This window comes from Hippopotamus amphibius, chromosome 14 (assembly GCF_030028045.1).
Source record: "Hippopotamus amphibius kiboko isolate mHipAmp2 chromosome 14, mHipAmp2.hap2, whole genome shotgun sequence".
Taxonomy (NCBI): Eukaryota; Metazoa; Chordata; class Mammalia; order Artiodactyla; family Hippopotamidae; genus Hippopotamus; species Hippopotamus amphibius.
In genome coordinates this window covers 56378738-56394421 of record NC_080199.1, presented here as the reverse complement: position 1 = coordinate 56394421, position 15684 = coordinate 56378738, and the positions used below count along the sequence as shown (strand labels likewise).

General features: G+C 38.2%; 1 protein-coding gene across 7 annotated transcripts in view; it reads right to left on the bottom strand.

Moving 5' to 3' along the window:
• Positions 1-15684, bottom strand: part of AKAP11 (A-kinase anchoring protein 11) — a 45175-nt gene that overhangs the window by 12392 nt on the left and 17099 nt on the right. For 6 of the 7 annotated variants that reach the window (XM_057707265.1, XM_057707267.1, XM_057707268.1 and 3 more), the window contains exons 3-8: positions 15396-15512; positions 12662-12709; positions 10856-10990; positions 8480-8744; positions 3407-7904; positions 923-1078 (exon numbers count right to left, since the gene is read on the bottom strand). In XM_057707265.1, coding sequence (XP_057563248.1) covers positions 923-1078; positions 3407-7904; positions 8480-8744; positions 10856-10990; positions 12662-12709; positions 15396-15512 — 5219 coding nt within the window. Of the gene's footprint in view, positions 1-922; positions 1079-2634; positions 3238-3406; positions 7905-8479; positions 8745-10855; positions 10991-12661; positions 12710-15395; positions 15513-15684 lie in introns of those variants that run through there. The other variant, XM_057707272.1, reaches the window with a different exon arrangement.

The window sequence follows — 15684 nt, the reverse complement described above, 5'->3', positions numbered from 1 at the left end:
CTCTGAGACGACGTATTCTAACAGGTGAAAAGCCATTTCCTTGCCTTATGCTTCCTCATCCTCTCTTCCAATAGACCTCTTACCTCCCACTCCTGGTAAGTCCATTCCAAAGGCCTCTTCTACGGAAGGCCTACAGGGCCCTTTCCATGTGTGTGCGAAACTGGAAGCATGTATGCGAAGAACCCTCCCTCTCCCTAGGCTCAGCTATGGGCAGTATTTATTATTTCCAAGTTACCAGTTAATGTAGATAAAGATTTTATGGCATTTTATAGGGTAGTCAGGAAGGCCTTTACAGAGTTAAGAATATAAGAAACAACGATATCATAGTTAATAAAATATTCCAAAACTGTTTTTAAGAACAAAGTTAACTGAGAAAATGTGATGTGCCTTCTGCTGTACAAAACCATATTTCTGTAATGAGTTTATGTATTTTCAGTCATTCAAGTATAAATACTCAAGATACAGTGTTCCTGAATGGACAGGTAAGGAATCCTTCCCCCCAAAAGATACTACTGTAACTAATATCAAGAAAATTACAGGGCCATTTTGATGCCTTTTACAGGTAACTGTTCTTTTTTCTATCCTTTGAAGAAAAAAAAAAGTACCCTCTTTAAAGTGAGAAAAAAATTTTCCCTCAAAAATTCATGAGAAGTCCAAGTAAAGCTTAAAGGGTTGAAATCAAATGTATGAAGTATTTTTCAAACCAACTACTGGCACGTTCAAAGAAAATTAGCTCACCTTATTACTACATTTAATAAACAACAAAACCATTAAAAATATATTGTGAATAATAAAATACACTCTGAAAATAATGGTAGCTTTTCCAATTAAGAATTTTAAAATTAGACTCAATGTAACTTTATAGCTTCCCTCTGAGGTCTGAGCACCTAAATTATGCAATTACATGCAAAATCATAGTTACCTTTCACTTAAGTGATGAAAACTGCTGCTTTCATCCTGGTGTTCATCTTCAAAACTTAAATTGGACCAGCTACCAGTGCTATCATCACCAATGCTGAGATTCATCTGCTGGCTACCAAAAGACTCAGCTGACTGAAAGTCTTCTACTTCTTTTGGACTGAAAGAAAAAAGAAAAAGAAAAAGAAAGGAAGGAAGAAAGAAAAGAAAAGAAGAAAAGAAAGTCCAAAAGCATCAGAATCTGAGTTACAGGACTATCCATTTGATGGTAAAGATGATAAAAACGAGAAATGATATTCAGAGTTAGACCAGTGGTCCATCTAACCCTTTGTGTCTGCTAATAGAGATGTGGCAGAACATACTACTTTCAAAGTTAACTGAGGTACCCACACAACATCCCTAACCTACCTTGCTCATCTACAATGGATCCATCCCAAGTGTATCACTTATTTAAATTCTCTTTAAAGCAGTTCATATTTTCAACAGGGACAAGTTCCTAAGCTTGTCATCTGCTTTGTGAGACGGTATTTTTATTTCTACCAAAAATTACCCCTTTTCTGGCTTTAAGAACAAAAAAAAAAGTAGTCCAAGGAATTCTAGTACTGTCAAACTAGCCAAATCTCTTCAAGATCTTGAGCATGGATCATAACCTCTCCCACTTTTTTCTCAATGGAAAGACATTTATATTTTTATTTCACCTTCACAAGAAATGTCATTTGCTGTTCAATTATTGTATTTGCCCCTTCTACATTTTATTCTTGAGTAATGGTTTAAAGTGATATTTTAATTTTTTATTGAAGTATAGTTGACTTAGAATATTAAATTAGTTTCAGGTGTACAACATAGTGATTCAATATTTTTACAGATTATACTCCATTTAAAGTTATTGCAAAATAATGGCTTTACCGTTGCCCTGTGCTGCACAATTTACCCTTGCTGCTCATTTTACACACAGTGGTTTGTATCTCCTAACCCCCATACCCCTATCTTGCCCCATATTTTTAAACATGAAGAAGGACAATGTTAGTCTTCTGGTCAAAACCTTCTAGTGGCTTCTCATCAATCAAAATAAGAGTGCAAATCCTTATAACGTACACCTGGCATGACAGCCTCTCATAACCACCACCGGTCTCCTACTCTGCCTGGCCCACGCGCTTTAGCCACTGTTGCCCCAACACGCACAGCCCCGCTCCTTTGCCTGGAACCCCATTTGCTTTGATTCCCACTTAACTTATTCTCTCTTCACCTTTGGCTCTTGGCTCAAATGTTACTCTGTCAGAGCTGCTTCCTGCTATCTATTCAAAACTGCATGGGATGCCCACCTGCTGCTGCCCACCCACACTCCCAGCACTAACTCCCTGCATCTCCCTATTTTAAGATGGCCAAAGGGACGTCCCTGGTGGCACAGTGGTTAAGAATCTGCCTGCCAATGCAGGGGACACGGGTTCGAGCCCTGGTCCAAGATCCCACATGCTGCAGAACAACTAAGCCCGTGCACCACAACTACTGAGCCCATGTGCCACGACTCCTGAAGCCTATGCACCACAATAAGAGAAACCACTACAATGAGAAGCCCGTGCAGCACAACAAAGAGTAGCCCCCACTCGCCGCAACTAGAGAAAGCCTAGAGAACGAGCGCAGCAACAAAGACCCAACGCAGCCAGTGAGTAAATAAATGAATAAATTTATTTTAAAAAAAAAAGGTGGCTAAGAAAAGAGGCTGTGCTTGTCACAGCTTCAACAAAAGCTACTAAAAAGTCCAGGGTTATCATGTGGCTCAATTACATTCCTCAACGCAAGAAATTTTCTCTTTCCATGAGACTAACAAAAATAATCTTACGAACACTAATAACACAAGTTGGTCCTGCTGTTTTCCCAGGGAGAAAGGTTTAAAAGTGAAAGTTCTAACTAAGGTGTTAGTATCACTGAGCACAAGGCACGGTTACTGAACACTGAGGGACTCTCAGAAAGAACTGTCCCCCTAGATGGTGGCCTATCAAGAGGAGTGATGGCAGGAGTGGAAATATTTGGAGAATTTTTGCTTTCTTCACAGCAGTTTGGTTAAATCACACTCTACAAGAAAACGTACCTCTGTGAACAGAAATAAAAATTTAATCTCAGAGTAGTACATTAACATGGTGATACTCAATATTTGCTATATAAAATTCTCCGGCTGTTTCTTTGATTCAACTTTACCTACTGCACAGCTTTGTAAACTTGGGCAAGGTGAGTATCCATTCTAAGCCTCACCTTCCAGCTCAGTAAATGATTCATACCTTCCTTCCCTCAAAGGGCTGTTGTGGGGTAATGAGACAGTGCCTATGAGAGTAACAGGCAGAATATAAAACAATACACAAATGTAACAGGGAACATTTTCTGTTAATTTAGGACTAAAAATAATCGTATCTTTCTGAAGAGGACTTAAGACACAAATGATCAAGTTAACTTTTCACGTCATTGCAAGACCCAAAAGAAGTCGGAAACTTACCCGCTAACAGCCTGTCCAACATTCATCATTGCCGATGTCAAGATCTCCGTGGTGAGGCTTTCAGCAAAGCTGACACCGTCCTGTCCAATTCCACTATCGCCTGCCAAACTGGTACCGCTCAGCTCTCTCTCTGCCTTTTCAATCGCTTCCGCAACTATCTTCTCAGCGAGCACTGTCTTCTTATCAAGATCAACGTGAATTTGAGGGACATCGAGATGAAAAATTCTAGATTTCTGGTAGTAGCTGCTAAATTTTGAATTAGAAACTGGCTTACTATTAGCAAGTGAATACGGTCTGGGAAAGCATGGAGGTGAATTTCCAGTGCAGTCATGGAGCTCTCTGCGGTCACAACATCTGCAAGCCTGACTTACCAGAGGTGACGACTTCTCCGCGTAAGTGACCCTGTCGGCCACTTCTGCGGTCTCAGACACGCGGAGAACTGCAGATCCTAAACTCAACTCTAAGGTGTCAACTACTACCTTGTTAGCATACTGTTCTATAGCATGAACAACAGTCTCTCCATAACCACACCCACTCACGCTGCCTGTACTGTGGGAAAATCTGTGATTTTGCGACGAAGGCTGAAGAGACTTGGGAAATTCTGGCTCAACGTGAGACTCAGCATCTTTGTCACATCCGTTTTTCTCATAAGGGCAAGAATCCGGTAAGGATTTTGGCAAGCCAACTGTAGATGCCATCAGCTCTGTTTTAACATCTCTTGTGATGCTGTGAGCGAGAGAAGTTGAAAAACTATACAGTTCCGAGCACTCGTTTCTTCCTGTATCCCATGTCCATTCACAAGTCTGGTTTTTATGAAGGTAACCCACACTTCTTTGTCTTTTTTTATCTACTTCTTGCGGGTGTTCTTTACTTAAGAACAGTAACAGTTCATCGTTGGTTTTCACCTGTGAGCTCTGCACAGGGAACACTTGTGAGCTGCACTTCACTTTGGCTGTCTTAGCTGCTTCTTGTAATCCTGACTTCACAGAACGATAAGCAAGTCTATTGGCATACTGGTCCATTATTAACTCACTATTTCCACCTTCCTGTTTTAGTATTTGGATTACGTGACCTGCGTACTCATCTGTCACACTCTCGCAGCTGGGATACTTATATGTCAGACCTGACAGACAAGAACTCGGTGGTAATGAAAGAATAAACGGATCTATTTCTCCCAGAGGTGCTACAGCCTCTGTATCCAACTTCTCTTCTGATCTACAGTCTTGGTCACTATCAACGTAACTGTTCCTCTTCTGCCTGAAAAGCATATAACTTCTAACTTTTGCTATTTTTTCAGCTTCTGTAATGACTTCCACTGCCATATCACCTGCAAAACTGCATAATGTTTGTAAATTTTCATCTGAGCAATTTAAAAATGTAGGCGATACACTTCTTTGACTCTGCACATTTAAGCAAGGGCTTTTAACCTTGGGTCCTTGAATTATTTTATTATCCAAATGGGAAGCTGCCATTTCAGTTGCAAGAGAAATGATGTGTGTCGCTAAGGCATCTGCAAACTGAACTTTCTTCCCCGAGGGCTCTGACTTCACATCCACTTCTGGCTGCTCTTCACCTTCACTACTTTCAACTTCTTCTGAAAGAGATCGCATGAGTTTCAACATGAACTCTTCTTTTTCTATGGTATTCTGTTCATTTTCAGACAAACTGCCGACAGACGAGTTGTGAGGTGTAGAAGGTGGTGTAGCGGGTGCAAATTCTTTTGCTAATTCCCCCTTGAGCTTTTTGGTTAACTTCCTGATGTCCCATTCAGAAGCAGCCTGGGATGGGACTAGAGGGGTTGAGGGAGGAGTATCAGGTATTACATTCCCATCTCGGATTTTCTGTTTATCTTCCGAGTGCAAATCGTCTGTACATGTGAGCACTGTGGATGAGAAAGTATGTGAATGGGGCAAAGGGTTTTCCTGCCCAAAAGGCAAGGGCTCAAGTGCTGTATCATTCAAACTATGCTTTTTCATGGATTTGTCCTTGGCCATTTCCTTCAAATCGAGTTTCTGACCTGCTGCAGTTGGACAAGGTGGTGGTGTCTCTAAAGAAAATCCATGAGCCATAGAACCTTTACATTCCAGAACACAGTCCTTTCCTTCTGAAAGTGAATAGTGAGTTAAATGTTCTTGAGCCTCAAGAAACTTGGGGAACTTTTCCAAGGTCAACTGTGACTCGTCTCCAGGAATAGGCAAGCCTTCCTTGTGGTGCACATTTTTATCTACACTTGGGACCACTGATTTGCTTTTGTCTATGGAATGTTTAATAATGGATTTAGATAACTGATCAGCGAATGTGCCCTTGCTGGCCTCACTCTGTTTCAGTGTTGATTGAGCACAGTGGAAAGGAGGGGTTTTTCCCTTTACTGTTTTAGTTAAACAATCTGTGTTTTCATCCGCTGTTCTTGTAACTTTGAATGATGTCACTGAATCTAAAGTTTCATTTACTATTGTATGCACCACTGCCGCAGAAAAATTGCTAATCATCACAGGATCACTCATTAATTTTGAAGAGCTTTTCAATTCAATATCATCATTAGTTGGTTTAACAGCATTCTGGTTACCCGGATGGTGTTCTGAAGGTAAACAAATATTCCTGAGACAAGCTACCTCCTCTTCTTTGTTTTTTGTGGCAACACCTGCTTGGGTAGGATCACCATTCAAATTACCTTCAGAGGATGGATGAGATTTTGCCTGATACACATTAGATGAAATATGATATGGGAGAAGGGCACTTCCTGCCAAGGGCACTGGTATAGAAGTAACAATTCCAGAAGTACAAAACAAGGCCTGTTGTACTGTGTATTCCTTTTTATATTCCTGCACTGGTTTTGTCACCATAGCTGTTTGACTGTTGAAAGTAGGGGAAAATGTAGACGTCTGTGACGGTGGCACTACATCTTCTGCACTCACATACTTAATGTTATCTGTGGAAACACTAACTGCTGCCTTTGTTGTGAAGGTCACATCAGCTTGAGACAGCTCAATGAACGCTTCCTGTATTACAGATTCAGACAGATCTTTTGCATAGGACTTCACTACTTTGTCTTCATAGTCAAATGACCGACCCTGTGGAGATGCAGGTGTTGGAGGATACGAAAACTGACACACTTCCATGATGCCTTCAAAAACAAGTTCTTCAGCAAGATCCGCAGCAAACCTAGCAACGGTGTTTGTGAAGATCTGCTTCTTTACATACTGTAAATCTTTTAAAGCATTTGCGAAAGCTTCACTCACCAAAAAATTAGCCAGACCACTAATGGCACGTTCTTTCAGGGAAAACGCACGTTGCCTTCTCAGCTCATTAAATGCCATCTGAAAAACGGAGGACGTCAATCTGATGGCTAATTGGCACAAAGCACTGGTACATGAAGAGACTCCTTTCTGCAAGTCTTTAAATGCACTGCCAAAACTTTTCTCCACAAGATCTGTTGCAAACTTCTGAATGCTATCCTTAATCATGGAGGATTTATTTTTAGATTTACTTTTCTGATCAAGGCTTCCATGCTTAAGAGCTATCATTTTATTTTCTCCCTTTTTAACACTATTAATGTTGGATGTTGCATCAACATGTTGGGTATGAAAAACCGAGCCCAGTACTTCACATGAAAGGCTATCTGCATAATCTTCATAGGTGTAATAAACAGAATCATGATTTTCATGAATCCTATCTTCACCAGTATCTGTCTGGCAAAAACATTCAGCAGGAGTACAGCCTCCAAGAGGACTGAAAGCAGAGGATCGAATAGGGCTAAACAAACCACTGTCTTCCCCCGAAGCCTTCACTGGGCGGGGAGAATCTGGAGCATCGCACAGGCTGCTGTAAGGGGACTCTGGCTTACGAGGGGTTGGCTTCCTGACGTTAGCTGGGAGAGCTGGACGATCAAACTTGAATTTTTGAGGATTCATAGTAGTAGTTACAGAACACAATTTTTCAGGTTTGTGCCCTTTCTTTTGTGATGTCTTCCCTATGGCGGGATCTTTTAGAAATGGACAAGCAGACTCTAAAGTTTGTTCTAGTTCATCGAACTGATCAAAACTATCAAAAAACTCACTTACTTCTGAGTCTGAATCCTCAATATCATCTTTCATCACAGGAATTTTAGGTAACTCAAGTTTTGCTTTTAAACTTTTTTGATATCCCTCTTCATCCAAGAAGATAACAGGACTTGGACTTGAGCACTCTGATTCAGATGAGTAGGCAGGAGAAGAAGAAAACAACTGTTTCTGCGCATCCCTATCTTTATCTGAGGCAGTAGACGATCTATAGAAACTCCTCTGGACCCACGGCTCAGAAATTGATGTCGTGACTGAAGTTTTCACGGAAGGCAGTTCTTTATGTCCCAGAATATTTATTAAAGAAGCTGAAGGTTTAGCCAATGACTTCTGCCGCCCAGAGCCAACCAGAACCCTGAAATCATGGGTTTCTAAACGGTGACCAGAACTAGTCTGTGAAGCAGCATCACACTGGCTCCTTAGTGCAGGAATGTTTATTCCTACAAGAAATGAATAAAATGATTATTCTTGAACAGAATTGTTTAATTTAATTAATTTAAATCAATAGAAATAAGTAGACTTGAAGCATGAAATACTTATCTGTAGTGTATTTTCTACACTATGTTGTTTAACGGATTCATCCCAAATCACACTTAAAAGCAAGTACATGCTTTACTAAAATATTTTCATTTTACCCCACATCCAGGAATACCTGGTCTACACAATGCCTAGCACACTGTCACATATTACTCTCCTAATATTTAGGAGACTTCTGCCAGCTGACTCTTCTCAAATTTGAACTTAGGCATGTTCCAAACACTTAAATAAGGGAAACGGTGCTTGAACAGCACTACCTAAATGAGAAGACAAAGAGCTAAATAAAAACCAGATAATGACGGACTTAAAAATCACAAGAAAATTGATTCCTCAGACAATCAGAAAAAAAGGTGTAGATGCTTAAACTTGATCAAATTTCAAAATCAATTTCAACTGAACATGTCTGCCTTAAAACTTTTAAAACTGAACTTTAAACCTTAATTCCCTACTTCAAGAAAAAATCTAGTAAAGAACAAACCATCATTATATGGCTTTGAAGTCTCTTCCTCCTCCAAGTGCTCAGAAGCAGTGACAAAGTCATCTTCGATGGAAGACACCGACTGGCTAGTGTCGTCATCATCCTCGTTAGCGGCCTCAAGCCGGTGCTTCTGATGCAAACACCTGTCCAGGGTGTACCTTATTCCAGTAGCATATTTACTTAGGAGACTAAAGATAAAATCAATTCTGAGTCTTGGTAATGTAGGTGACACTCTCATGACACAAAGCATTCCGGGATGATGACTCTTGGGAAAGATAACAGATGATAAGAATAATTTTAATTTCAAAATATATTATACTTACAAGATCTATTACCTGGAAATGAAGCCTAGAATTAATACGATCTCATTTAAAAAAACAAAAAAGAAGAAAAGAAACACATGCATCCTGAAAGGCTCCCTGATTTTGTAATGTTTAATTCTTCTCTTCATTCTTTCTCTACAATACTTCTCACTTCCCAATCTCTTTTTCTCCCATCTTGCTCTTATCCAGATATTCAAATTCCACCTATTCTATCTCCTTACAGTTACAGAACTTGCTATCCAGTCCTTTGACAATTATGTTTTCCTGTATTATTGTCCAGTCCTATGATTTTTCTTAATCATTAACCTATTTCGCCAACTACCGTGTGAACTGCTTGAGGACAGGAACCAGGTCTTAGTCTTTCTGTATCCCATTTTCCTATAGCTTTCAGCATGATACCACATTCTCTTCTAGCATAAAAGAATCGTCCCCTCCTTTTACCTAAGTTCACCTAATATTTCAATTTATAATAATAATGTTTATATCTTTGATTAAAAATAAGTCACCAGATTTTTTCCACACATATTTTTTAAAATGCAAATATTGACAATAACTAGAAATCAGATAAAATAGCTAATCACCTCTTGTATGCTAGCAAATAAAACAAAGTAAATATAAAGGAAGAATTAAGGAAATGAGGAGAGTAGTTCTACCTTTATCTGTAAATCTCACAGCGATCATTGTAGTATTTTATACTTCAGGGAGTAAGTAATCCAAATTTTAAACCTACTAGTTCAATTTTCAGGAGGGAAAACATGCAATGTATTTTTCTCTGATGTATTATCAACATTTTAACACTTAGCAAAGAACTAAAAGCTCAATGTTATAAAACTAATGACCCCTCTGAAATGATGACATTTTTGTTTATAAGTAAAGAACAATCTTCAGATATCCATTTTACATGGAATATTTTAAACAAGAAAATGAGTTAAAGTATGTTCTCTAAAATGTACAGCACAATATTTACATAAATTTGGAACTGGAAAAAAGAGGGGAAAATTATCCACAGGTAGAAGTTCAAGAAATCCAGAGCCACTATGGAAAACAGTTTGGAGGTTCCTTAAAAAACTAAAAATGGAACTACCATATGACCCAGCAATCCCACTACCGGGCATATACTCAGAGAAAACCATAATGCAAAAAGAAACATGTACCACAATGTTCACTACAGCACTATTTACAATAGCCAGGACATAGAAGCAACCTAAATGCCCATCAACAGATGGATGGATAAAGAAGATGTGGCATATATATACCATAGAATATTACTCAGCCCTAAAAAGGGATGAAATTGAGTTATTTGTAGTGAGGTGGATGGACCTGGAGTCTGTCATACAGAGTGAAGTAAGCCAGAAAGAGAAAAACAAATACCGTATGCTAACTCATATATATGGAATCTAAAAAAAAAATGGTACTGATGAACCCAGTGACAGGGCAAGAATAAAGATGCAGATGTAGAGAACAGACTTGAGGACATGGGGTGGGGGAGGGGTGAAGGGGAAGCTGGGACGAAGTGAGAGAGTAGTACTGACATATATACAGTACCAAATGTAAAATAGATAGCCAGTGGGAAGTTGCTGCATCACATAGCGAGATCAACTCGATGATGGGTGATGACTTAGAGGGCAGGGGTAGGGAGGGTGGGAGGGAGTCGTGGGAGGCAGGGGATATGGGGATATATGTATAAATACAGCTGAATCACTTTGGTGTACCTCAAAAACTGGTACAACAGTGTAAAGCAATTATATTCCAATAAAGAGCTTAAAAAAAAAAAGAAATCCAGAAATAATCAATTTTCAGGAAAAAAATTAATATGTACTTGCATACCACTTATAGAGCTTCACACATGGAAAATCTAATTTAAAGCTATAACCAAAATTTTACCCTTCACTCAAAGCTGTATGAGTTAGATTTCTTATGAATCATATTTCTTTGAGATGGCATTAAACAAAAAGAAACTTCACCCAAGCGTTTAAAAGTTTAATACTCTAAATCAAATGTCACTGTAAAATTTGCCAACAAAAACTCATTGGGAATAATACATAAAAGTTACCTGGTTTAGCGGACCATTGTTTATATCTGATGATTTATTTATATCCTTCATACAAATAATTTCATTTTCATTTAGACTGCAGAAGTGCAGTGAGTTCAGAAGATCTGGAAGTTCCAAAGAAAGTGCAGCCAAATCCTAATTTGAAGCAATGACACAATAACACTGTAACATAACACTTTTGTTAAAGTCCCTAAAATGTCGCCCTACACAAAAATCATAAGGTCTACTGGTTAATAAATTTTCCAGTTCATAAGAGTTAACATACACAGTTTATTGGCCACAATCAATTTTTTAAAAACTCAAAAATAAAATGTACTAAAATATTTTTAATGACTGTTTCTATGGCCTTTCAAGCTGTAACAAAATTTTACATAGTACCTCACGCATCCAAGACAATTTAAGCATTTAATAGTTTTTACCTGCAAATGTCAAACTGCAGTCCTCAAGTTTAACCACGGAATTTTTCAAATGGGATTCTTGCCTATAGAACATACTTCTTTGGAGCTTAAGTTACATATTTGTAAAATCCAAGTCTATTTTTCAGCCCTTCCTCTCTAAGGTATTATATCAGACTTTACCAAAAATTTTATGAAGATGTAAAGGAAAACAAAATGCCTTTGTTTTTCTTCTCATTTGCCCTTTTTATGTAACTGTTTTGCCCAGTTAAAGAATTATTAACATCTCTGACCCTTCACAGAGTATTTTCCTTTATAAACGTGGTTTTATCAGTAATTCTTAAAGAGGAAGTAAAGTATGAAAGAAATACTCTAGATACTTCTCCTTTCAGCCTTACGTTCTCGGGACCATATATTCTCTCGTGCCTTCTGTCTAAACTATTTCCTTCAGGCAAGAGCGCAATGAAGACACACAGCAGAGTCTTCATTCGCCATCACCTGGTATTATCTTTATAAATAATGCAGTGTTGCTTCTTTTACTAGGAGATGCTTTACTGCCACAAAAGGAAACACAGCAATCACAAATTTTAAGAAGCAGTACAAGGTGAAAAAAAGTATGCCTACCACATCCACACAAGCTTCAACTACTCCTCTCCACATAACTGTGAAGCTTTCCTTTGCTGATCCTAATCTCAACTGTCAGTCCCTCTATAAATACCTGCCTAAATCAAACAGACTAAAATTTTTACACTGGTTAATCATAACTTTTTACAAATTTTATCTTTTTTTTTTTAAGTGTTTAGTAAGCGTTTATTGTGCAAAAAAGAACAGTTCGAGACCTGGGAATCTTCAAATCCAAAACTGGTAAGAAGCTCAGGGGTGCAACATTAGAGGATGGCTTATAAAGTGAAAATGAGGACACTGTTTAACCTTGACAATGATTGGTTATTACAATGGGGTTTCCAAATGGCAGGGGGGTGAAAGGTGATTATCTTATACCACAAATTTTATCTTTTAAATTTAACGCTATCTCAATTAAAAACATGAGAATATGCCAAAGTGAGATTATAAAAACATCAAAATAAAAAAATTAATCTTCCATTCTACATTATGACAGAATGGAGAAAAAGTTAGCCTGTGGTTTGCCACCTTCTCAGATACATGACTTCTGTGGTCTCCAAACCTAAAACTGCTTTCTGTAACAAGAACACTCAGTGAAAACACTAAAAGTGAAAATGTCCAAGGCACATACAAATTGATCTCAAAACGTCAAATCTTTTAACTTTAAATAGGAATGATAACAGAAGAGTTTAGTGTAAATTTGGGGCTAAAAAGGCAAATTTTCCATGCTCTTAAACTTTGTTCCACATAATCTCTCACCGCCCTTTCCAGTTCAATAACTCAACCATACCTGCATATGAGCAGCATCTGTTTCTTCATTAAAACCTAGAAATGTGACCTGCATAAAAAAAGGAATAAAGATTCATTAAAATTTTTAAGTCTTGTCTCAGACTGTTGACAGAGCTGAGAACCAGAAAAAAAAAAAAAAAGCACACAAAGCATTAAAATGCTGCTGTCATGGACAGGATGATTAATTTTTTCAAAGATGATCAAAAAGGTTTTTCACCAACGATTTGGCTCCATAATTGAGGTTCCTGAACCTCCCCCACACCCACTTCATTAGCAAGTTCAATCAATTCTAGTCCCCAAACGTATCCCACACATACCCACTTCTCTCCACAGCCCCTGCTGCCACTCCTCAGCAGCAGAGCACCAATCCTCTCCCCCCTGCCCCAAGAATTACCCGGTCATTTCCCTGTCAAAACTTTTCCAGGCTTCTCAGTGCAAAGTCCTAACAGAACGCCCAAGGCTCTGGTGCCTTCAACTTTCCCTCACTTTCATTCATACACATAGGCCCCCTTTCTGGGTCCAGAACACGCTAGAATGTTCTTGTCTAAGGGCTTCAGAGTGGTGCCCCTTCAACTTGCATCTATCTCTATTCTCTGCATGTTTACATGCCTAGCTCCTCTTCATTCTTCACTTTCCAACCTAAATGTGGTACCCCCAAGGCTACCTCCTGATTGATTCTCTGCGACATCATCAGTTCTTTCCTTCAATGCCTGTACATAGATTTCTCTGCAAAAGTTTCTGTAAATTGAATTTCTGAAGAAAATCTAATGGCTTGAGGAAATGTCACATTATTAAGTAAAAAGAACAAGTTACAGAAAAATGACAGAGACTATGCATACAATTTCAACCTTATTTTTTAAAACATATGCATGGAAAATAATACTAGAAGATAACATACCAAATTATAAGCAGTGATTAATTCTCAATGATGGAATTATAAGTGATCTTATCATTCTCTACTTTTTGCCCCCATGGTTTTTTTTTTTCTTAATTCACAGGATTAATGATAGTTCTTTTCTTTTTTATGCTCTCAGTATTTCTTACTTTTCTATATGGAATACATACAGTTTTATAACCTGAAAAAGTCTTACTTTAAAAATTTATATTCCCTTTATGTCTTTGACATCATAAGAAGAAATTCTGGCCACTTGAAGACAGACTAGGGAACTGTCTACTAAGTAAGTACTGTGACTAAAAATATGAAATACTTAAATGGCAGCAATACAGATAATCAATTCCCAAGGATTAATGGAAAACAGCATAATTAAAATACAAAGCAACACTCAATATACTTTTGATCTCTTTCTGATGATTCAAAAGCAAGTCAGAATCTTAGATTATTCCAGAATCTTTATTCTCATTAATTATGGGTACTACTTCACAGAAAAGTCGCAGTTAATTTTCAGATGCCTAGGTAAGTTATTAACCTGCAGGAGCCTGTCTCCTCACCTATAAAACTTAAGGCAACACTCCACCTCTCTCACAGCTCTGAGGGTTAATTAGAAAATGTGGCGGAAAGTGCCTAGCTCATCATAGGCACTCAATAACAAAGAGGCACTCAAATAACAAGTTTCCTTCCTTTCTTTAAAAAGATACTTGGGGAGATATATACCCTAAAGTGAGACAGAAATCCCTTCTATTCTTTCAAGTTTCCTTTTACTGAATACAAAAGAGGAAATAAGCTGGCATGGGGTTTTGAAGGTACCAGTAAAGGTTTGTACTTCCCGTTGATTAAGGAATGTGGGCTCAGAGGGGCATTGCGTAAGGAGCTGGAGAGAGACGCCTGGAAAACTGTCTGAGGGTAGAGGACACAGAAGACTTGTCACCCTTGGCAGCAGCGGGAGAGACTGGGAGTGGCTTGGCTTTACCAAAATAAAGTAAAAAAGGTAACAAAGAGAACAGCCAAGAGCCAAAGCACTGAGCTGATGCAAGAAGAAAAGGCGCCAGTAGGAGATCACCACAGGCCTGAAAGCTGTGCTTATCACCCTGTGGAACTACTTCAAATACAATTTCTCAAGGAATATGAAAGAAAATTATTCCCAAAAATAATACTCGAGATTTTTTTCATTAGAACACTGATTTCGAAAAAAAATTTTTTAATTAACATATTTATCAGGGTTGAGCTTCAGGGACCCAATACCCTATTTCTCTTCTTTGGTAACATAAATGTATTGATTGACTATGGCTGTACTGTTGAAAAAATTTTACTCCTTTTTATAGTAATAAATTCAAACAAAGACAGGAAACACTGATGCAACAGAGAAAGAGACGAGCAAGTTGTACATCCCATCCTTAAGTGGTAAATATCTTAATTTCAAAATAAATGTATCACTACTTTTCCATTTTGAATCAAAGCACTAAATTTAAACAACCAAGAAAACAACAATCCAAAAAATGAATATAAGAAATACGTATGTATTTTGTTTCAGAGTAGAAAATTTTAGTATGAAAGTCCCAATTACTGAACAGAGTAGAAATCATCTAATACAGTGCTGTGTGTCTGGTGAGTGGTTGGTAATGCCTGTGCACTGCATTAACTGTGCTCTGAATTAAATGCAGTAAATATAATACACTAAGACGATTATGTTAGCAGGTATTTAAAACAGGTACTTCTCACACATGTATTCATGTGCAGAAATTTTAGGCATTCTAAAAATAGCCATGCAGTTCTACAAAGATACATGACAATACACTGTGCTGTATTAGGAAAGGGTATAGAGAGCAAACCGTCAAACCTCCGTTAAATTGGCATGTTCATCCTGCTTTAAACAGTCCTCTGCTGATACACTGCATAGTGCCTTCTCACTCTGCAATAAAGACTTTACAGACTGGAACACATCTTCACTGAAGCTCTGAAAAGAAAAGATATTCTTAATTTCCTTTATTCTAAGACAAGGTAAAAAATCCTGGCGACGGATTAAATGAAGAGTCACTAACTTTCCAGTGAATATTCCCTGGAAACCTTTTGATGTAACAGAACTCTGCTCAGCTGAAAGGAACAAAGAACAAAAGGCTGAAGCAGAG